The 22,400-nt window shown below is 50.2% G+C and overlaps 8 protein-coding genes across 8 annotated transcripts; 4 read left to right on the forward strand and 4 right to left on the reverse strand.

Moving 5' to 3' along the window:
• Positions 1-158: 158 nt before the first annotated feature.
• B0I36DRAFT_437103 (uncharacterized protein) lies at positions 159-2,798 on the reverse strand (the record flags this gene model as incomplete). The annotated part of the gene is made up of 3 exons (XM_046162888.1): positions 2,291-2,798; positions 566-1,607; positions 159-419 (listed from the first exon to the last, which is right to left on the reverse strand). The coding sequence occupies exons 1-3, from the start codon at positions 2,689-2,691 to the stop codon at positions 159-161; spliced, it is 1,704 nt and encodes a 567-aa protein (XP_046003798.1). The 5' UTR covers positions 2,692-2,798.
• Positions 2,799-4,395: 1,597 nt separating this feature from the next.
• Positions 4,396-4,707, reverse strand: B0I36DRAFT_216876 (RlpA-like double-psi beta-barrel-protein domain-containing protein-containing protein; the record flags this gene model as incomplete). Its single annotated transcript, XM_046148977.1, has 1 exon — positions 4,396-4,707. A coding segment is annotated over one exon (312 nt), but the record flags the coding sequence as incomplete, so codon positions are not given.
• Positions 4,708-7,661: 2,954 nt separating this feature from the next.
• On the forward strand, positions 7,662-9,434 carry B0I36DRAFT_258199 (pyridoxal phosphate-dependent transferase; the record flags this gene model as incomplete). Its single annotated transcript, XM_046151074.1, has 4 exons — positions 7,662-7,728; positions 7,818-8,975; positions 9,049-9,175; positions 9,338-9,434. 4 exons carry the CDS (start codon positions 7,662-7,664, stop codon positions 9,432-9,434), a joined length of 1,449 nt encoding a protein of 482 aa, XP_046003800.1.
• A 1,403-nt stretch (positions 9,435-10,837) lies between these two features.
• On the forward strand, positions 10,838-11,353 carry B0I36DRAFT_356824 (uncharacterized protein; the record flags this gene model as incomplete). Its single annotated transcript, XM_046157689.1, has 1 exon — positions 10,838-11,353. One exon carries the CDS (start codon positions 10,838-10,840, stop codon positions 11,351-11,353), a length of 516 nt encoding a protein of 171 aa, XP_046003801.1.
• A 1,542-nt stretch (positions 11,354-12,895) lies between these two features.
• B0I36DRAFT_342936 (uncharacterized protein) lies at positions 12,896-13,933 on the forward strand. The gene is made up of 2 exons (XM_046156116.1): positions 12,896-13,589; positions 13,662-13,933. Exon 1 carries the CDS (start codon positions 12,918-12,920, stop codon positions 13,518-13,520), a length of 603 nt encoding a protein of 200 aa, XP_046003802.1. The 5' UTR covers positions 12,896-12,917; the 3' UTR covers positions 13,521-13,589; positions 13,662-13,933.
• A 3,218-nt stretch (positions 13,934-17,151) lies between these two features.
• Positions 17,152-17,382, forward strand: B0I36DRAFT_218849 (uncharacterized protein; the record flags this gene model as incomplete). The annotated part of the gene is made up of 1 exon (XM_046149001.1): positions 17,152-17,382. A coding segment is annotated over one exon (231 nt), but the record flags the coding sequence as incomplete, so codon positions are not given.
• Positions 17,383-18,850: 1,468 nt separating this feature from the next.
• On the reverse strand, positions 18,851-19,561 carry B0I36DRAFT_356826 (uncharacterized protein; the record flags this gene model as incomplete). Its single annotated transcript, XM_046157690.1, has 1 exon — positions 18,851-19,561. The coding sequence occupies one exon, from the start codon at positions 19,559-19,561 to the stop codon at positions 18,851-18,853; it is 711 nt and encodes a 236-aa protein (XP_046003804.1).
• A 1,633-nt stretch (positions 19,562-21,194) lies between these two features.
• B0I36DRAFT_258115 (thaumatin) lies at positions 21,195-21,859 on the reverse strand (the record flags this gene model as incomplete). The annotated part of the gene is made up of 2 exons (XM_046151058.1): positions 21,195-21,580; positions 21,631-21,859. The coding sequence occupies 2 exons, from the start codon at positions 21,857-21,859 to the stop codon at positions 21,195-21,197; spliced, it is 615 nt and encodes a 204-aa protein (XP_046003805.1).
• Between the last annotated feature and the right edge of the window lie 541 nt (positions 21,860-22,400).

Here is a 22,400-nt window from a genome sequence, read left to right on the forward strand (position 1 = left end):
CGCACGCGGCTTACAAACTGGATATCATAGAGGGATTCTGGTTTTTATCAGATATATAATCGCCAGTTTTGACCCAGGCTCAATGCTTTAATGAAAGTCTATGGAAAGGCTGAGAAGACACACCCAGCAACTTATCAGGGCTCTCTGCGCTTTTCACCTTAGTCACTGTCGATGGCAATGACAGGCGTCTCCTTCACCACCGCTGCAACAGACTTGTTGTTACCAAATTCTGGCGCTGCTCCAGGCGGTAAATACTCCTCGACCACCTCGTTGATCTTCCAGCTTCCATCCGCGGACACAAGGATGGCCTTGGCGCGTAATGTGCCGTCTTTCTCGAGTTTGTCGCGAACCTCAGCCAGCCATTCGTCGATGCGCAAGCTGTATGGCCGAGCATCACCTGAGCACAGTGGGCACTTCCACTTGTCCACGGAGGAAGGTTCATCTGGGCAACTCTGACACGATGACCCCCCTTTGCCGCACGTGCATGTCTTCTTTTTGCCTAATCGGGTATTCAACCGCGTCTCCAGATCGAAGCACTCAAGATGGTGCAATTCATGCCACGTACCGGAGTCTTGAAGATTGCGGAGGTGAATGGGTCTGCCAAGTCAATGACCAGCTCGTGACTAACCACCGCGATCTCATCATCATTACTGGCTGTAGTGCTCGATAATCGTCGCCTGATGACTTTAAGAGTCTTCGAGGATTGCTGAATGCCGTGAGCCTTGACCAAGCTCAAAATGGCTGAGTGACTTAGCGTTTCGACAAGCTCTACCGCGAGATATGGGTGACTGTTCTTCGGCGCCTGCCGTGGGCGTTTAGCAGTTTCCGGAACCCAGACATGAAGGTGGTTCTCCTCCGAGAGCGCGTTTGCTGGAACCTCAACCGGTAAGTCTTTGGAATGGTGCGCCTTTCGCCGTAAGGTCAAGCCGGAATAATTGACTTCTAGAAAAAGGTGTTCAGGCCAGATAACGTCTTTCGTGACCCAGTCGCTGTCAGTGATGCTGTGCCGCTGGTCGAGCAGATAGCAGTAGTGGATCCGGACGCGTACGGTTCCGTTGGTGTATTCCTGAATAGGGAGTCGATCATCGGGATCGGTTTCGACATGTGTCAAACGATCACGATCTCTAGGACCCAAGTGGAAGCTGAATTTGTGGACCACGGCGCTAGGGGCAATTGAGGTAGGACCTAACACGAGTCTCCTGACTGACTGGTAGTATCGCTCATTCTGTGCTTCGGGTCGTATACGGAGGCGCTTTGGACTACGAATGTGGGCATGATGAAGGGTACGCATGATGCAGTTACTATCCTGCGGATCACTCGGGGATTCATTGATGGGAATCTGGTTAGTGCGGCCTGGGATCAAGAGGCCGGTCGAGGTTGGTTCAGTCGGTGTTGGCTGTGCCACAAAGGCTTGTTGAGGCTGAACAGCCTGCCGTTTGTGAATGGTGCGCATGGCCGTCGAAGCCTGCACGACGGGCGACTGAGCTGAAACAGGTGAGCCACTGGACCAGTGTGCACCACTAGCCTGCTGATTTGTCGATAATTCCGAGATATGCGCATTCGGCCGCGCATGTGTCTGTGAAGTCTCTGGGGTTGACTGTGCCAGGCTAAACCCGGCGCCTCAGTACGCAACGCGTGCTGTGTTGGCGCTGCCGTCCAGGAGAGGGTGCTTGCGAGGTCGTAGAAAATTGATGACTTGCAACATTCATCGAGGTTGCTGACTCCTGGGGCCGAGCGGCAACTCCTTGGGAAACGCTGGGAGGATTGTTGTGAAGAGATCCAACGATCACGGACATCGTTTGGCTTGGCAGGGCCGTCCACTGTTGGTTTGGCGCCGCTGGAGAGGGGACATTTCCGACAAAGCTCTGCGCATTGTTTGCCGCAGCTGTTGGCGAGGCCGACTGTTGAACATATCGTTGTTGCTATGTTGATTATATGGAGGCATGGGTCGATTAGGCTTTCGGGTGGTGTGGGCCAACTCCTGGTATCGCTGGATAAGATTGACTTTGTAATTCGCATAGGCAGGATCCTGTGCATTTGGCAAAAAAAAAAAAAACCATCCGCAGACCGATGAAAGTCCTGATCCTCGAATAGAAACTACATCTGCGTGCCGACAGGCTCGCGGGGAACACCTGCTGTCCTCCTGGAGGCACGGAAGACGACAAGTTGCAAAACGTCTGGATCCAGATGCAGCAGTCCTAGCCTCATCCATCAGCAATGGATAACCGTGTGCCGCATGCTTCTTCATCAACTCGGTCCATGAAGTGGCCATAGAAAAGAGGAACTTCACCACGGCGTCCAGCGAGTCAGAGTACGGTGAGCGCGCTGTATATCCGTAGGAGGTTCCGGGAAGCTGGCAAAGCACTGGAGCAGGTCTGATCCCATGTATGAGTTGTCTTTGAGGAGTATACTCAGCTCCCGCAGTCCATGCTCCAGCGCTGGATCTCGCTGGTGCTCGCCGTCGCAACGACGCGCACCATCCGCCAGGACCTCAAGCGCATTGAAGGACTGTATGGACTGAAGATTTTTCGGCAACACACGCGGCTTCTCAGGAGCGGCAGCTTCATCGACGGTCGTTTGACAGCGTCTGGGCGTTCGGCAACGCGTTGTATATGTTGCCCACGCCACAGGCGCGGCCAGTGTGGCTGGCTTTCCGGACGCCGCTCGGGCAGCGTTGCACGCGTGCATCATAGCTTGGGGATCGGTAGTGCGTTTTCTCGTGTGATTTGAAATGGGTGAGGATCTCTTGTCAGGATGCGGGCCTGAAATGCCGAGCTGATGGTGACCTTATATGGTTGTTGCTGGCTTGCCTTGTTGGTCGACACCCAGGACGGGCCTTCTCGTCGCGCGAAGGCACAGCACATCAGGACCCCTGTTCACGCTCCCGGTTAGTGGGTCCGGTGCAAGTGCCACGGTCCACTTTCGTGCCACGAGCTGGACGGTTTGCCTGCGTGAGTCAGGGGCTTGCCTGCGCCCCAAATTGCCAGCGGGAACTTCCACACGTCGGCCACCCCAAGGCGGAATTCCTGGTCGCCATTCATCGGCTTTGTCTAGCCCCAGCTCAGCCTTGTCGGAATGAGTAATTCGGAAAGAGAGACAGCCATACAACATGATGCGCCATCTGGGCGGCGCAGACCTACTCGCAATGACACAGGAGTGGGGTCCTGCCCCTTCAAGCTTGCTGCAGAGAAGGCTTTGCACCAGCAGGACGTCAAAGCAGCGGCCGTCGACGGGCGCCGTTTGGGGAGGCACCCCACATAATTCAGGAACCTCACCTCACGCCTTGTTCCGAGCCGCAAGGAAAGACGGGTGACTCGACCCACCATAATTGTCCAGTCCGTTTCGTGGCATGTGCGGCCAAGTATCGGGAGGCCCAGAAAGAGCCGCGCGCAAGGTCCTTCGAAAGGACGTCCAATTAAGGTTCTCTCTGCGTTCGTCTCATCGACAGGCGTCATTGAGCCCTGTCCGGATTTGCTGCAGTCAATGAGCGGGTCGCGCCAATCAGAAACGCGAATTGCCCGGATCGCGAATTGCGCAACCCTCGTGCTGAGTAGCTGACGCGAAATGTGACCGGTCCGCGAGCGGACCCTGCATCCGGTGCTGTCAGATCTATGCTAGCGCATCATCCGTTGCGCCTACGTTCGGGTCGGATGTGCACACCTTTCCGCACTGTGACAGTCATGTTCCGGGTTATTCTGCGACAGCATGCTCTCCGGGTTTTGATATATAAAAGCTCAATCACTTAGTCGGTATTAAGGACTTCAATAACGTCTAGGGGGTAAATTCAAAAGATGTCTATCGTTAAAGGATGACACAACGAGCTAGATCTCTTTCCCCTCCATCGTTTGGTGGGTGTCAGTCTGGCCTGCCATAGCACAGCTACATTGATCTTAGCACAGTCCTGAGTCTTGGGCGCCGCTGACTCATCAGAGACCACACCAATCGTCCTGCCACGCCGCGTCATAATTCATCCTGCGATGTTGTCCATCAACTCGTCGTCTGAAGATCGTTTTGAAAGAAACTATACAAATCTCTTGATACAAAAGGTGGTTCACTATCTTTCCTAATATATATGCGGGTCGCCCTGCTATGTGATTAAAGAATACGGCCTCTTCTCCCTTGGGCAGCGACTCACTAGTTCCTGCGAGTGCAGTGCATGCGAGCATGCCCCATTTGCCAGAAGCGCCAGGATAGGGTTAGACATGCGCACTCATTTCGTTTTGTGGTAAAGATCTTCCGAGCATAGGTGATCCTGTGGATTAGTAGAGACGGGTGCCGTGTGGGACCGTCATCCATGAGAAGGAGGAATGCAAATGGGCACTGTTCGTTTGTCTAATAAACGGAAATGATAGGAGCAGCCCGAAGACTAGAACGGTGGACTTACCAGCTCACACTCCAGCTTGCCTTAGTTCGGCCAACATCCAGGTTACCAAAAAGAGCCTGAAATGCAGCTCTGCTGACATCTATGGCTTCCTTGGCGCAGCTGGGACACTTGTCGCGGACAGTGACAACCACTTGATTGCCATTCGGAGCGGAGAGTGTGACCTTCCTGTTACAAAGAGGGTGGAGAGGCAGGCCAGGGCCAGCGTTGGTGAGCGTGCTGATGCCGTTCCAAAACTCTGCAGACACGGCAGCGAATAAACCGGTATCATTGTGCACCGAGTCATCATACCCACAAGCACCAAGGCCGACATCATAGTAAGTGATGTCCCCAGTAATGGAGTAAGTGCGTTCGCTGCTAGCAGGCGACTCGGAGGTTTCTTCGGGAGCAACAGAAACCGAAATGGCTGCCCCAGAGAAACCCGCTCCGGCGCCTAACGTGGCGGCCGCCGCCTGCGCTGTATACACACCAGCAGAGGAGCTGGAGTCTGCACTGGATACGAGGACGAGTCCAGAACTCGGCGTGACCGCCAAGTCCTCATCGCATGTATGGCGTTTTTTATGCGCGTGAACGCGCTGTTTTGGATGCCGCCGGTAGCGCTCGTGGCCGTGGAGGTCCGCAGCGGCAGCACACGCTAGAAGAACACAGGCAATGGTGATATACTTCATGACTGCGGCTGTGCGCTGTACTGGGTGATACGTTCGCTTTTGATACCATTCTGTCGCTGATAGCGGGTTCGCTTCAGGAGAGAATTAGCTGTGTTTACGTAGTTGATGATGCGGGAGAAAACATGACAAGTAGCAGTCGGCAGCAACTCGAGCCAGGACCACCTGGGAGTTCTCAAGCATGCAGAATAGGGTTAATAACTCACGGTCGCACAAGGTTCGTCCAGAAGCGAATGTACGAGCACAGAAATCTACGGCAGACAAGGAAATGCCCACCTCGACTTCAGATATGGGTCGTAAAGCCACAAGTACTGTTGAGATCAGTAACTTCTTAGAAGGTGTACTCTGGAGTAGCGCATATTAAGAAGATCATCATAAGCAAGGACTTAAGTCATAGCCTGTCACGCCGAAGCTTGACTCATGCGTTTTGGCTCCGTTAAACAAATGACTGCTGCGGACAAAAAGATGGCTGATTACCAAATGGCCACAGCAGATGCTTGTTCTGGTCAAAGACTCTGCGAGTTGTGACTTTCGGAGTATCTTGATCATATCCCGCAAAATAACTCATGTCTTGCGTTGCAGGCGTAATCTGGCGGCTCATATACCTTGAGACTCCATATTGCTGCATGTTAACACTGCTTTCGACCAGTCCTAGAATGCACAGAAGAAGTCAACTTCGTGTCGGATGGAGACCTTCATATCGAAACGAAAAGTCTGGTGCAGTGTCCCGGCAGCGGAGGGCTACAACAGTCCCATAGCGGCCTTGTCTTACCGCGCCTGAGAAGCATGCTTCTAGCTTAAAGAGATTACCATCGATTCTGTAGCTTACCCCCGGCAACAGACGCTTCACATACACTCTTCGTGTCCCCCTTTTCAATGGTATCATGTGGTCGTGACTTCTCACTCAATGCATATCTCGACGGCCCTCGTAGCTCGCAACATCACTGCAACGTTGTTGCGCTACAGCTCGCTCGAGAGCAGTATGAGGATTCGCATAATCCCAGGGGAAGTTGAGAAGGTCTCGGGCGCCTCGTGTGCCGTCGTTGCGGGGCGTGGCGCCAGAGGTAGGAGACCCTGTAAAGTGGGGTCAACGGCGCCCGAGTCGTCCTCCGCCAACCTCACTTTACGCCTGGAGGGCATGTGTCATCTGATCAGAGGCAACTTGAGTCATACGCACTGCCCTATTTTCGAGTTCTACCGTGATCACTTTTCCGTAGAAATGTCTCTGCGTTGCGTCACTGCATGATCGAGAGCTTACTAGTGGTTGTGAACCGAGATCTCGTCGGGGGGGGGAGGGGACCAAGACCCACAGCCGGTCTTTTAGCACGCGCCCTGGCTCAGCTTTCAACGACGCCTTGCCATACAAGCGCAGTCCTCGACTATCCGGATCAACACAAACCCAACGCTGCGTCGATCACCTAACCTGATGCTTCTGTGCCGCGGTCATCGACCGGTGCGCACCCAACGTGTCGTGCGTTGTTGGCCCCACATGACTGCACACCGTGCATGGCGCCTGAATTGCACAGGTACAGCTTCGAGGCTCGGACAGAATCATCGACGAACGCTGCGTCAGTACGCCGAAATGATTAAGTGAGCAACTGCAGGTACCAAACCTGCTAAGCAGTTCTCTGATCTCGTCACTCCTCACAGGTCATTTCTATCATTGCTAATGTACCGAGAATGACGGTGTCCGCAGGTTGGAAAGATGTCCCAAAACTAACATATCTGCACCGGGGTATTATATATCTCTTACTATAGTACCTTTCTGCCGTCTTGGTTGACAACATCGCACAAGTCATGTCTTCGCTCGCTGTGTTCGAGTCAAAGCGCGTCGTTCAGATTCGTCGGTACGGTATATATCGATCACGCAGATCGCGTCCCTATGAGCTCTACTAGTATTATTAGGTTCTTGGTCGATGATCCCTCGAGTGGCTGCTCGCGGGCAGAGGCAAGGAGAGTTCATTGGAGCTCTGGAAGCAGAAGACCAGATCGCCTAGCACACCGTACATTATGACCCGATTTCCAAGACCAACACAATTACAGCTAGCCGCCAGCTGGTGCTTGGATAGCTGACGCCTTTCTTGGCAGCGCCAAGCTTTCTCGCTTTTGAAGGCCACCCAAGGCTCTGGCACGAATGCAGCCATTTGTCGCAGGCTGTCAGCGAAATCAGTCTGAGAGCATACACTCTTGATGTACAAACCGTGAAATCGCCTGATAATCTAGCACCCAGAGCAAATGGCTCGGAAAGCCCATATCAGGTTTCCTCGAGGACGAAATTGACTATGATCCCATAGTCAATTCGCTGTCGAGGCTGTCCAAGGGTGGGGTGACACTACACTTCAGGAACGGAAAGCAGCACTAGAAGGCGGGGTCGCAATCGTCTGCTCCGCAAACAAGATCATACATCAACTCTTGACTGTAACAAATATAGGTTGAAAGCAATCAGGATAAGGCCGTGACTAGGATGTCATGTATAATAGTCGTTGATGTATGCACGTCTTCGTTATTTGCAGCTTTGATTGCCCGGTTTCGTCCCCGACACTAATAGCGTTCCAACTAGAGTAACCTTCAGGCTCTCGCTAGGCTGGGTTTTCGGCATGCGCTCCATTAGCAAGATGGCCGGAACGTATAACGAAAATGTCGATCGGATGAGGCTGACTGAGTATCCGCATATGAACGTTGGTGAGCTACCCAGAACTCCTAAGCATAGCTAGTCATATACGTTAGTCGTTTAACAATTACAAGTCTGACCTGGAACTATATTGTAATAGGAGTATATCTTGACCACAGTGGAGCCACGATATATGCGAAATCGGCGATCGAAGGTTTCACCGAGAAGATGCTGACAGGCTTGTACGGAAATCCCCACTCGGAAAATGCTCCTGCGAGGCTCTCCAGCAATGTCGTTGAAGACGTCCGCGCGAAGACGCTAGATTTCCTGGGTGCTAATCCGGAACACTTCGATCTTGTCTTTGTCGCAAATGCTACAGCAGCTATCAAGCTTGTAGGGGAAGCCTTCCGAGACTTGGGAGAGAAGACACGTTCAAAATCATTCTGGTACGGATATCACAGGGACGCGCATACCAGCCTCGTTGGAGTTCGTGAGTGGTCGAACAACCAGTCGCACTGCTTCGAGAGTGATGAAGAGGTCGAAGACTGGCTTCGTCGACCAGCTACTGCCGATGTCAAACTGCCGGATCGCCACTCCTTAGGCTTATTTGCGTACCCGGCCCAATCGAACTTGACTGGCAGGCGACTGCCCTTGGAATGGGCAGGGCACGTGCGCCATGCTGACGATTCACAGAATACATACACGCTGCTGGATGCTGCAGCGTTGGCCATGACATTTCCCATGTCTCGAGTGTTTTCAGATCCAGCATCATCACCGGACTTCACATGCTTGTCTTTCTATAAGATCTTCGGTTTCCCGGACGTAGGGGCTCTGGTTGTCCGCAGAGAGTCTGGCCATATATTGAGTCTTAGGAGATATTTCGGAGGTGGAACGGTCGAGGCTGTCGGTGTGATCGAGGACGTCTTTCACCGTTCCAAGGGCCAAGAAGGACCTGATGATAATCTGCATGAAGGGCTGGAGGATGGGACTCTCCCTTTCCATAGCATTCTCGCCCTTGGCGAAGCCATCGATTCGCACCAACGACTTTTCATGTCGATGGAGGTGGTGTCTGACCATACACACTATCTTGTCACGCGGTGGCAGCAAGGGCTCGTGGCGCTGCGGCACTACAATGGGCGGTCAGTGTGTCAAATCTACCATTACAAACACCAGAAGCAAGACGATGTCTCCGTCGGGAGTACCTTCAGACATGGCTCAGCAGTTGCTTTCAATATCATCGGTCATGATGGGAAATATGTTCCTTTCACGGAAGTTGAAGAAGCAGCGAATCAAGCCGGAATATATGTCAGGTCAGGAGGTGAGCCGAGCAATGGACGGGTGAACCGATAACTGGCATGATGATACTCTTAATGCTGACATCGAGAATGTAGGAGTGTGCAATCCCGGAGGAATTTACGCAGTCCTGGGATATGAGTCATGGATGCTGCATCGCGCACTACAAGCAGGCTCCATGTGTGGCAGATCAGCCAAAGGTGTCCTCCATGGGACACCTACCGGGTGAGTATTCTGTTGAGTATAGGAATCTTCTACGTTGTTATCAGTACTGTGCTGGTAGCCCCCAGCACCTATGACCCCAGTCCTTCCGTTGTTTCAGCAGCAGTTTCCACGTCACATCTGAGTTTGGTGGCTTCGACTGCTGACCATTCATGAATTGCTCAGGGTGGTTAGAGCAAGTGTAGGTGCTATGTCCACAAAAGCGGACGTTGACGCCCTCGTTCAATTTATCCAGGCCACCTTCATGAAGGACCAACTCTGAGGCGTCAAACAGCGGAAAGTGAAAGTAGAATTTTGGATAAGAGAGCGCACTTGATATCACGAGAGACGGCGTGAGATTAAGATACACAACGAGAGCATGCATTATCATGCTTCAACGCAATAAATATTCCACCATATAGCTTATTATCAAGCCGTAGTAGAATCCCAACCGGCTGATCTTATGGTTATAAGATCTTACCATTCAATAAACTGAAAAGGTTAGAGGTCAGAACACAAAGGACATCGTGGGGTGAATTGAGTCACCCTCTGCAATGCGCCGGTTGAGAAGCGAAGTAAATCTTCGAAACCGCTGGTGAACTATCAGATAACGGATAAGTGCTGGCATTTCTTTGACTCCAGGCCGACTCCTCCCCCTACGCTAGAGAAGGGCCAGCTTTGTAGGGCTACTCATATTGAGCCCTGGCTTCGGAATGTTTCGGATTGGTTGCGCATGGAAGAAGTATGCGTTGCCCCGTTTTTAGGATAACGGCTTTATGGAGAAACAGGCGACAATCGTATGGAGTTGTTAGTATAGTTCGTAGGCGCGGATGCCTGCCCTGCTAGACCCGGCAAGATCGGTCCTTGTTGGTTTTGTCGAGAAGTTCACTTGCGGCTGATGTCTGAATGGCTGGTATCTTCTTTCCTGGCCGTGGAGCTCCGCAATCGAATGCTGGGGGCGTAGTGTAGTTTCCTTCGTTGGTTCGCCAGAGGTCGGACTTGTACTGGGACTTTGTGGGTAGCAGTGAATCTCGACCTTGACGGGACATGGGCTGTTATGGGTTACTGGGTTGATCAAGTTCTTGATCCACCCGCAATTCGCCCTGGAGCATATGTAGCGGTCGACAGTGTCCTGTGTCTTCCGTCTAGAGGACCGTCTCTTGTGACACAAAATGCATGTAGCGTCCATGGCTGATGTGGAAGGTAGAGACTCGCTGTGTCAATGCATGGAAAGCAGTAGCACTTGTCATATAGTGATCACTTGCCTGTTTTGCAGTCTACGGCGATTTGTCGAACCTATGTCATATCTCTTGTTAGCGCCAATCGGAGAGGGAATACTCGCGCTCACAACTCGAATACAGAGGGTTGACACGAGGCAGAGACTCAGCAAGTGTCCTTTCACGGAGAAGTGACATAATCTTTTGGTTTCAGACGCGGCTATTTTGGGCCGCGGTAGAATTGGAGACAAGATCTCGAGAGAGTTCACATAATGCAGTGTTTCAGATCTTGGTGCATTTTTAGCCTCTGGAGGATGCTGTTGACAGCATCATTAGGCAAATACTGGTATTTTGGGACTTCAGAGTGGTTGAGCACGATCATGAACGAAGAAAGACTAAGATATAGAGGCGATGAACCTCAGGAGGAAAGGAGCCCTTAAGGCCAATCCAAACAAGTTCACCAGACAATATGGCGCGACAGACTGAGTTAATGCGAAAAGAAAAGAATCGGCTAGCGCAACAAAAGCATCGCAGGAAGAAGCTCGAAGAGCAGAGGTCGATAAAGAAAAAGATCGAGCAGCTCGAGTCTACCCTGAGTTCTATAAGCGATGCCGTCTTCCGCAACGACATGTCAGCCCTGTACTCCATACTATATAATATCCCTATGGCCCAAAGGACACCTGCAATGTTAATGTCAGGCCTCCTCCAAAACGACCCTTTCATAAATAGCACTGCCGACGTGCCAACAATGGCACTTTCTACGCTCTCCGATAACACCGAGCTCGGTGTCTTTGATTTCGATCTCAACTTGGACGAGGATACCCAAAGGATATATGACGAGATCAGCACCAATATTCTGGACACGGATATAGATCTAGGGACGAAGGAAGACCACGGCATCATGGATCTCATAGGCCCTCATGCCATGCTCAGTCCTATATCTATTAATCCTACTGCTCTCGATTGGATGGCGCCTACATTATAGTAATTCAATCTCATTTTGAACTAGCAAGGACCACGACAAGGGGGCAGCTTGTGTAGAAGTTAATATCTACGAGCAGTTGTATCATGCCCTGCGATTTTTCCACCATGCCTTCCAGGCAGGAGTCGAGGACAAAGCATTACATCCGGGAGAAGGTTATCAAACAGGCCCTATATGACGGCTCAACCAATAGTGGAACTATTTGGGGCTGAAGTAGCAAAGAAGCGCAGCACAAACAAGGCCGCATGATCAGGCCAGGGACAAGGGCGGGCCAGCAAAGATTGGCGGGCGATTATTAGGTGATCACTCTACCGTACGTCAGCAGCCGACACTGAACAGTGGGCATGCGACCACTAGCAGTTGGGTCGCGACGACGACTCGTTCCCATGCGACGCATCGACGTAGCAGGAATAAGGGAAACACCGATGAAGAACAAAGATATATAGAACGGTGGATCTTCTTGTAACCAGCCATTCCCTTTATACTTCAGCGATCAATCTAAGTGTAACCCTTACCCTTCACTCGACGTAGTCACTCAGTTGATCAAAGTGTGTTATCTCACAAGAGACACGAACGACAACCCCAGAGAGCACGACAGCACGTAGCCAGTATTGCGCAAGGTCCTACCTACCTTGACAGGAGATGAGCCCTACAGCGCCGATCAGACAGTTGACTCCGGACATCGGATCGTATCACCGTACTACGCGAGTAGTGGCATCAGATTGTAGCTTATCCTCATAGTTCCATACTCTCCGTCCTCCTTGGCGGTCGTACCCATAAAATCTAACTACGTAAACATACTAGTACGCCCATGAATAACTATATCATACAATTTGAAATAGAGGAAGAGCAGGCGAATGTGCTTAATAATACAGTATCACCCACAGACCTATATATATCTTGTCAAATTGTTGTCCATTTAATTCAGCGTGCATTCCGGCAGCTAAAAAAGCGCGGCTTTTATCAACATTACTTCCATGGATGTTCGGGCCACACCCCGTCTCATCAGATGTCCTTCTGAGATAACTGCCCAATGCCCAGAACAGTAACGCACTTCATGACGTCTTCTGAAATCTAGGGACACTACAGTAGTGACCACAATCCGTGTCCATTTTATCGATATTAGTTGCGATCCCCGCACGGACCAACCTGTGCGGGGTTATCGTGGCATGCACAGTGCTGGCTGCACCACAAACTAGTGCTTTGTGGAGGCACACTTGTCCGTAAGCGCATTCCGTACAGTACGGCATTGCCTGGACTTAGAGCAATAAAGGCGATAAGGTACAGAAGTACCGGAAATCAGTCTCCGCAAGCAGTTTGATTACGATGATCTCCGCACGGTCCATACTTTTAAGGCATGAGTAGAAACCGCGTGGAAATTTGTCTTAGTACTGTGCGTTGGGCATGAAATTCCTGACTGTGAACAAGTTGCCAATTGTCACTGTGTATGCCTCCCCCGCTTCAGCCCCACTACATGCAACTAATTCTCCTATAGAAACCGGTTAACCCCACTTGCTTCTTACTCTATTTCTCCCCATTTGCACGGACGAAATCAATCCTCCCTTTCATGTTCGGGATGGAGGTCAGCGAGCTCCGAGACCTCCCGGACTCGGGAAACCTCTTCATGCACTATCGACGCGCGACAATCCCAGGACAAAACTCCGTTACTAAGGACATCTGCGCCACAATTGGCACCTTTGAGAGTTACAACCTTCCTGACGAAAGCGGCGAGAGGAGGTTCATCGTCAGAATCATGTCCTCGCCGTTCCACCATCGGCACATTTCGAGAAATAACGATCGTTTGTTATTCGAGACTCAGAGCGCACGCGATTTAATCGATAAAGCTGTCCAGTGCATTCTGGCAATTGAACTTGGGAGCAACACAAGCGGCTTAGCCAGGAAACTATTGCTCGATGAGCTTGATCTGTTTGGAAAGCAAGCCGGCGAGCTTCAAGACTTGGCAATTGCAGGTCTTCAGTACTCGCAGACTACAGCGATGCAGGTCGTGATGCGGCTGTCTGACCACCGGGCTGAAAAACCTCCACGGATCAAATTCTTTTCCCCTGATTGGGATAAGGATATATTGGAAGCGATCTCAATGTATCTTGGGAAGACCTTAAAGTGGAAAGATTTTGTGGCAAGGCTGCCTCCACCAGAGGACTTTCTATAACACAGAACGCAAGACTGCCTCCAGCTGTGCCGAGCTAAACACAGATCGGCCTGTCCAATCGAAAAGTCGGTGAGTGAAAGTCCAGCCAGCTAACTTTGCCGCTTCCAAGATCTTTCCTGATGCTAAAGAGACCACTGCCAGGCTAAGAATAGAGTAGAGCTAGCGGCGTATATCCTCGCCGTAATCTCACCCAAAGGATGCTTCATCGGTCCGCAATACTCTGAGGAAGATGGCGTGTGCTTGTGGGAAAGTCAAGGTGCTAGAAGACTTCTTGAAGACGATTGCAATGTGGAAAAGAATGATCGAAGCAGGAAGCTGTGAATGTGTGCACCGACTGAATCAAGTGTCGAAAGAAAGCCTACATCTATAGACAAGATCTCTTTGATAGCCATATTGAAAATTCGTTGATATTATGCCGAAAGTTCTGCTTCGAAATGCCTTGCGATACGGATGGATTAGGACTAGGGCTGGATAAAAATGTGGCCGCAAGTGGTTTGCGCCACTTACGGAGAGTGCTTTTTGTGGAATGGTTTGCACAGTACGAGCCAACAAGGCACAGTCCGTGCTGGTCCGTGCGGGAACGTCAAGTAATGTCTGAAAAGCGGACACATCTCGCGGTCACTACTGTACAGTACAGTGTAATAAATGTTCTTTTCAGCATAAGGTAATTTACTCGCAAGTCAACAGTATGACAGAGCCTTCTCGCATAACTATAATGATATTTCAATGTTATAGTATGTCAGGGAACTAGAATAAAAACCGTCTATGATTCTACAGACCTTAACTTTTCAAACAGAATGGAGAACTATATATATGGTCAGGACCCTCTGTGCAGACGGTATATGTTGGAGTCTCCCGAGCCCAGAGAAGAAGAACAAGCCGATTTAAAAGGAGAACAACCCAATTCAATAGGAAGATTATACGGAAATGTTCATAAGCTCCCAACCGCCGGCCGATATGTACTGTACATATTACCCATCGCCATCATTCTAGCCATACCAATTGGCACTTTGCTAGCAATCAAAAGCATTAAGGGCAGTGAACCGAAGCTCGGCGAGCTGACTGTAAACACTCAAACCGGGAACGTCGTTGTCTCCGGTCCGCGGGTTCTGGATCTCTTCATATGGGCTGAAGCCACCTGGATCTCGCTCTGGGGAGCCAAAGCATTCGCACACGTCCTACCTTCCATGATAAAATTCTTCTGCGGCGTTGTTAGCATAACAAAGCCTAGGTATGAAAGGGCTCTCTACCTGCTTGAGAACTATATCGCGGGATTCCTGGCCTTCTTAGCATCATGGATGACATATAAGGCTGTCATGGAGAGAGGCCATGGCGACTTTCAATGGGTCACGACTTGTAGTAACATCCTCATATCCTGCTTCATCGCATCAGGGGTTCTTCTCGGGGAGAAGGTGTTTATACAACTCGTATCGATTAGCTACCAGCACCAGTCCTTTCAGCTCCGGAAAGCAGGCAACAAAAAGGATGCGGACAATCTTCAAAAGCTTTATAGGACGGGTGAGCCGCCGCAGAAACGACAACTGGCATATAGGAACTGTTTTAAGAGGCTCGTGATGAAAAATCCCCTAGACGATCATAATGTGTTCAAAATGCTAAGAGAGGAGGCCTCTACCGAGCAGCTCGCCGCAAGTATTTGGGAGAAACTTGGTCTCGAAAAGGTCAACACTATCTCAAGAAGCGATTTTCGCGGTAAACTAGAGCCACTCAACGAGCTGTTTAGTTGCAGTGTTGTCACTACAAACCTATCAAATGAAGAGTGGGGTCGCAGGATTAAAGAGATTGGACAGGAGTATCGTGCAATTACTAGCAACGAGACCGACATGGCCCAAGCAATCCGATCGCTGGAGAAGGTCTGCTTATGCGTAGTCGTTTTTATTACCCTTTTAATTTTCTGTAAGAGAAGCCAAGCTACCTTTCTTGTTCGCGGTAGGCTAACATAACGCGCTCTAGTCTCGTTCTTCCAAGCATCATTGTTAACAAGCATCGCAACAGCCGGGACAATGATTCTGTCAATGTCATTCATGTTTGCAGTGACTGCTCAGGAGTTTATTGGGTCTTGCATATTCCTCTTTGTAAAGCACCCATATGATGTTGGTGATGATTTAGTCATTACGAACACCGAAAGGGAACAGCTCATTGTGATAAAGATATCTTTGCTTTTCACGGTTTTCTCTCGCTCCGACACGCACGAGACTTTGCAGATCTCTAACATTATCCTGAACAACTTGTTCATTGAGAATCGATCCCGGAGCAAGGGAAGTCGAACGGCGATCAAAATAGACATTCCTCGAAGTCGGTCTATTCCGAAATTGGAGGGGATCCTGAACCAGTTCGTCCGGGAGCCCGAAAATTCACCATATTGTCATCCAAATGTCCAGGTCTTCCAAGTCGGTCTGGGTGATGAAGAAAAGTTGCAGTGCTCGATAGCAATCGGGTACAGGGTCGCACTTCTAGATGTGAAGGTCCGAGCAGCTCTCAACGACAGATTGATGCGGCTGCTGGACGCCTTTTTACATAATCCCAAGAGCTAATTGGGAGAGGAAAGACAAAGACACATCCTATTGTGCTAAATATTGGAAATGCCTACTCAATGTTCTGTATGATTTATCCATGCAACCCGAGACCGGTCCATGCTACTTTGTGCATCTAGTCTTTTTGTGTGGCAATCGTGCACCTGCTCTTCTTGACTGGCTTACGTCTTCCCCTGCGTAGCGTACGTCTCACTGACGACTCTGATCTGGCTCTAAATGGAACATGGTTCCTCAAGGGCAATTTGCCAAGATGGTGACACGCAGTCACTCCCCCCAACGCCGACGCAATGCAGATGAAGTGTACAATTTCTTGTTTTTGCGATTAACCTCACAGGTGCGACGCCCATGGGCTGTCTTCTCTCCGGACGACGACTCGGCTTATGTTACACAGAGATGATGGACCTCAGCATTTTTGCCTGATGATAGATCACCGAGATGGTTGGCGGAGGAGAGGGAGGCGTGGGGTGTGGCGGAAAGCTCAATCCAGTCAGATGGGTGAGAAGGAGAGATTGGGAAGAGGTGGGGAGTACACACCAACAATGCACGACCATTGCAAACAAACATTCTGCGGCGAAAGGATTCTTCAATAACGGACGGTATTTGATTCGCCTGGCAAGTGGCTGGTAGGCCATTGCGACAGAATCTTAGCATAGCATACCAGCAGGATTATTGTTTAAAGTTCAAACGAAAAGTTTGCTATTGCCCGACTCTTTTCAGACAGTATCGCCTGACATGCCCCTGTGATAATGCTGCCAAGCTCCTTATCCCCCGCGAGCCTTTCTTTGCATCGCCGGCTGGGAGGCGCCCGCGTCAGTGAGGTCGTTACACTTCGCGTCCTCCGGCCAGGGCAAGAACTTCACGATCCAAGCCACATATCAGCGAAAGCCTGTAACATGGCGCACACATGTCCATGCTGTGGCAAGGACTTCACATTACTATGCGCTCGCTGCCAGGATTTGGATGTCACATACCATTGGACCTCTTCGTCGTCGTCAGATCTAGAACTTACACCTACCAGCGAGGACTCACTATGCACTGCTATCGTCTGTGTGGGAGGTTCCTCTCCGAACGTCGATATCGATACGCAATTGGATCGCTTCTTTCGGGCGTTTGAGGGGTTCAAATACGACCCATTCACTACGTCCTCTTTCAGCTTTGCGCAGCTCAAAGAGTACCATGGTGACCGCAAGAGCTACCAAGAGATCGAAGCTCTAAGTAAACGTTTTCACAAGGCCATCGACATAGAGCTAGAGGATCTGTACGGCAGCAGTAACGATCTAGCTGCATGGCAGGCGCTATGCCGTGCCGTGGTCACTGGAGGAGAGGTCGGACGGTCAATCACTAGTTGCAAGAGGGTGAGCCTCATTCCATCTCCAGCTGGATATGCTCCGGCCGCCTTTTCCCGGCCAATTGCTGCGTCTTTTTACGGCCCAGAATAGCTGACGCTTTGTGCTCTGCACGTCCCAGATCCTACAGGCAATTCATGTCAACATTTTCGACCTGTTACACTGCGCGCGACACGCGATCGCGTCTCGTAACTCTCAGGCCTCGACGAATGAGCTCCTTCGCAATCTAAAGACTTTTCCAACTATAAAGGCCCTCAAGAAGTATTCGAAGCAGCAGAATAAGGTCTTTCCCCTGGCTGGAGGAGCAAGAGTGAACGGTGACCAGAGTGCTGCGCTCAAGGCTTTTCTACGTCCATTCAACCAAAAGCATTGAGTGTGGCTAACCACAGGTGCTCCAACGGTGTTGAGATACACCTCGCCCTGGAACCACGGCGACGGGCAAGGCGCGGTTAAAGTGACGTATAATACAATCATAGATACCTCGGCGGAGTCATATATGTATGGTAAAAGTCTGTAAATGATGCCGAAGGTGCCAGAGACAGCCAATACCAGGGTGTCAGACGAAGACAGATCAGAGCAACAAGTTCGGGCCAGTCATCTCCACTTTGTGTCTGATGAAGGGAGTCGAATGCTTGGAGAAGTCTTATTGCGGACAGAGGGGATGAGGGACCGTCACCGCGCGATGGGCATCGATGCCGTTTTGACTAGCGACTTGCAGTACCTGATTTCATGAGTTCTTGGTGACATATATGGCATAGCATTCTGGGCACTGCCTTCTCCAAGTGGGAGGGCTTCGTAGCCGAGAGGTGGTTTTGTTTAGATTTTGGGAGTGGATTAATTAATCCATACAGCAGCGCCGCGTGGGCTGCATTACAGTCATTTGCCACTCGCAATAGTGTGGTCCCTCCTTGATCCCAGCAGCACGAGCGACACCCCAGAGCGGATCTAGAACGTGTAGCATTGCTGAGTCGTAGAGGCATGTAAACGAAAGCCTTGGTGATACTATACCATGTTTAACAAGTTAAAAGCGACGCCCGGCGCAGTTTCTGGTCAAAGAGGAGCAACTTCGACGAGGGCGTCCTCGTTCTAGTCTCCAAGAATTGCTCACCAACATCTGCTTACAAGTTAGGGAGCCCACAATGTGGTCGACATTCATATTTCATAATCAGTCCGCATACTCGTTTCGCTATTCTGAATCGCGCTTGCGATTACGTAGCCTTCACTGCGCACGAATCGAGTGCCCGGAATCTCGTTGTTGCCAAGCTGCTCCTGCGGAGGGGCCCTATTAAAAGAGGGATCGTGCATCCACCTAGACGTGCCGTTGTATGAGTGAAGCTGTAGATGGCGTTCTCAGCACGAAAAGAGAATATGAGGATTTAATGTCCGAGTGAAATGAAAGTCCTGATGCTGGGTGCGACCTAATGTATCTAATTCAGAATAGGTAACTGTGGCTCTGCGTAATTAGGCTCATAGGTCCATCAGTGTCTTGATCGATCGTGTTAAGCTCATTCAAGACGTTTCTATAAGTGGCGTCGTCTAGGTTTCCCCCAAAAACATCCTTTTCGAAGGGATAAAATCTGGCATTGTGGGATGGTGATGGCTGTTCTAACAGTGCCGGGTATACAGACAAGGTTGTATCGTCCATAAAGCCGGGAAAAGCCTTGAGGAAGTACTGCCAATTTTCACTATAGTGCAGTGTTGCGGTTCTGCTTGGGTCGACGCGCCACACCTTCTCTTCCTTGTCATTCCAAAACCCATCATCTGAACTCAAGGCGTGCCTAACACTGTTTTGCCATGATGACTTCTTTAAATCATGGACATCCGTTTTTAACGCCAGCCATTGATACAAGGACTTGACAGACATCGGGTTGTTGCCTTGCTTTAAAAAGGCAAATTGGATGAGTGTCACATAGGGTATGGGGGGAGACTTCGTCCCGTCCGGGAAGTAAAGTTTCACTTTTCCTCGTGGTCTTGTTGTGCGTGGGGCCGCTGCCCTAGCAATTGTCTGTCGTTGGGATAATAGTCGATGCACATCGTGACGAACAGTCTGAAGCTCGCTTTGAAGATTGTTGACCTTGTCGAAAATGTTGTTCAGTTGGTTGTTGAAGCGGGACATCCATTCCAGGAGATCATCGCTGTCCATTGTTGTCGCCTCGAAGCCACATCGCAGGAATTGTCGGCCTGGGACTGCTTGTTAGCCAAGTGCAAACAGCGAAGAACCTCACCATCCTATAAAGGCGCCTGATGACTTGGAAAACATTTCAGCTGGCTCACGAAACAGCTTTTGCGCCAGAAACCTATTCCTGCTACCATAGCGTGGCTCAATCCGTCTATGTCAAGGCATACAAACAAACCCCCACAGTTGTCACTGGGGTCCCAAACAAACAAGAACAAACCTTCACAAACCCCCACTGGTTCGCTTGAATGTTAAGTGGGGCTTCAACAAAGCCAAGCAAGCAAACCCAAACAAACCCAAACAAACCCAGACAACCCAAATCAATAACCCTTGTAATCTTGAATACATCTTCTGACATGGATTAATAAGTTTATCCAATCAAGATCCTAAAAGTGTAATACAACAATAACGTCGTGCTTGCGGGGGTGATTGTACGGGGAGCCTCGGTCGCTCATTGATAAAATCATAAGGGAATTAACCCGGTCGAGCCACTCGAATAGCCGCTTATACAGGGGATGTACGGCTTAGTCCAAGGCAGCTTTACTAGACGAGTGATCAACCGTGGTCGGATGCGATTTCTCAAAATGTTGCATGTGGAGTGGCAGAATTGCATGGCGACGTTGGAGTTATGAGGTGCAGGACTGAAAATGGCCCAGATGTACATCAGAGCGGTACAGAATCTTAGGCGGTCCTGCCTCCCTCCGTGAGCTGTCCGGAATACAGTGTTGTCGGAGCTGACGCCAGCCCAAGCCTTGGAGGTGCCGGTGCCACCACGAGCTAGCTCTGTGACTAGACCGTTGGCCTCCCGGTGTTCCCGAGGACAGCAGTACTGGATTCAAAGTGGGAGCACAAGAATAGGCTGCAAGGCTGGAGCCATGACCGTCCCGCCATCTCTCCAGGCCCCCAAGCTTATATAAGGAATACCTCCTACTGCACGAGAGTGAAGGAGGTAGGGGCCAAGGATCAGTTTCTTGCTCTATCTCTCTTTCTTGCTAGGGCCATACAATTCCACTAGGTGCTGGCTACTGAGTCATTCCGGTCCTGTTACAGACCTGCGCCGTGATCTCGCAGCGGCTGTTTTCCTCTGTCTTCTGCGGGACAAGCTTGGGCTGCCGCCTCAGTAACTTTTGATAACCCGGAAGAACCAGTTCATTCAAATCAAAAGTAGATATAGCAACATGAGATATCAATAAGTAAGCCTCCTAGCACAACTAGCAAGCGGTTACGTAGGCTTTTATTAACTTCACACGATCAAGTCCTTTTAGACGATCGAGATGTCCGAGTATTTAGAATCAAAAAGGGCTGGAACATAACGCTTAGGAGAAGTCGGTAGCGGTCCAGTAGTGGAGGTCCGTCATGTATAGATAGAACTTTGCGGGTATTGTCGGCAGGCTGACCTGGCATTGTGTTAACGCCCTACGGTACTCCAAACAATCTATTCTATGTAGACGATGCGGACACGGAGCGTGTTCTTGATTGTAATCCTCTTGATGGCTTAAGTCTTTTCTATAACCTTATAAGCCAACTCGTAAAGAAGTAAAAGCGAACGGTACTAATCAGGCAGTATTATTACCTATATTGAACTATTCTTATATCTATGCTAAGGACAATTGAAGCGCACAGAGATATGATTTACGTCCCGTACGTCGCAGCCCCATAGCGAGGATGCATCATCGAAGGCATAACTATAGGCATGCGGGCATGCATTCACATTCTTAAACCATGTACTGCTTGGTTGACACGACTGTGGCGTACCGCCTCTACAACAATATTCATCGGATCCATATAACCTACAATCTGAGAGACAATATGGCGCTGTTGTTGCCTGCCCTGCGGTCATTGTTCCAAGTATCAAGTTTTCTTTTGGGCAAAGGGGGGGCTGATGAGACGTACCAAGTATAGACTCGTAAGGACATGCAATAGTCTTACACCTCAAGCTATCTTCCACTTCAGGAACGACTGTCATACCGCAGGTAAAAGCGTCCACTTTTCTACGTCAATAAATAGAATGCTAAACGTGGGAACCTGCGACTTACCTAGACTGATATCATACCAAAACGTGTCCGCATTCAGTGTGAACTCGAACAGTGTCGTGTTATCTGAAGAATGACTCCAGCAGTCTGATGATCCGCAGTCTCCTATCGCACAGTTAGCCCCATCCTCGCAGTATTGTCTTGCCCAAAGACGGCCAGCACTGGCCTCATCCGGGAGAAGCGCGGTATACGATCCATTTGGCCGGAGAATGCCAGGCAGAATCGGTTGCATTTGATCACTAGATGCAAAGTGGAACGAGGGCCAAATATCTTGGAGTCCGTCGTTGTGGAGAGTAATTCTGAAGCCCATAGTGATGCTGCTCAAGCTGGCGTCTAAGACTTATCTTTATATTGTAGTACTAGGGCGCGTGATTTGGTGATCATTGTTTCTGTGACGTAGTAAAGCACCTTTGTCACATGCCTTTACAATATCTGCTTCGTTACATGTCATATTTTCGCTGCTGAGGTCGGCAATCAGAGGGGTGCTTGGGCTTCGACCAGGACTAGCCTACATGGGCCCAATTTCCTACTTGCTGCGGGGCCCCTGGGGCTTTGGCAGTCCCTTCGGAGAGGGTTGGATGACAGAAAAGATCGATCAGTAGGGGAACAGCAGCTCTCAGAGTAGGGACACAGTATGGTAACTTTGCGGCTAGAAAGACGATCGAAACTATGTGTACCGCTCTTTCTTATCAGAATTCTACAAGAATGTTCGGGCGCCCTGAGATTATTGTACGTCAATGCGGGTTACTACTGTGTTAAATAACTTAATCCTA

The sequence above is a fragment of the Microdochium trichocladiopsis genome (assembly GCF_020744255.1).
Source record: "Microdochium trichocladiopsis strain MPI-CAGE-CH-0230 chromosome Unknown B0I36scaffold_20, whole genome shotgun sequence".
NCBI classification, from domain to species: Eukaryota; Fungi; Ascomycota; class Sordariomycetes; order Xylariales; family Microdochiaceae; genus Microdochium; species Microdochium trichocladiopsis.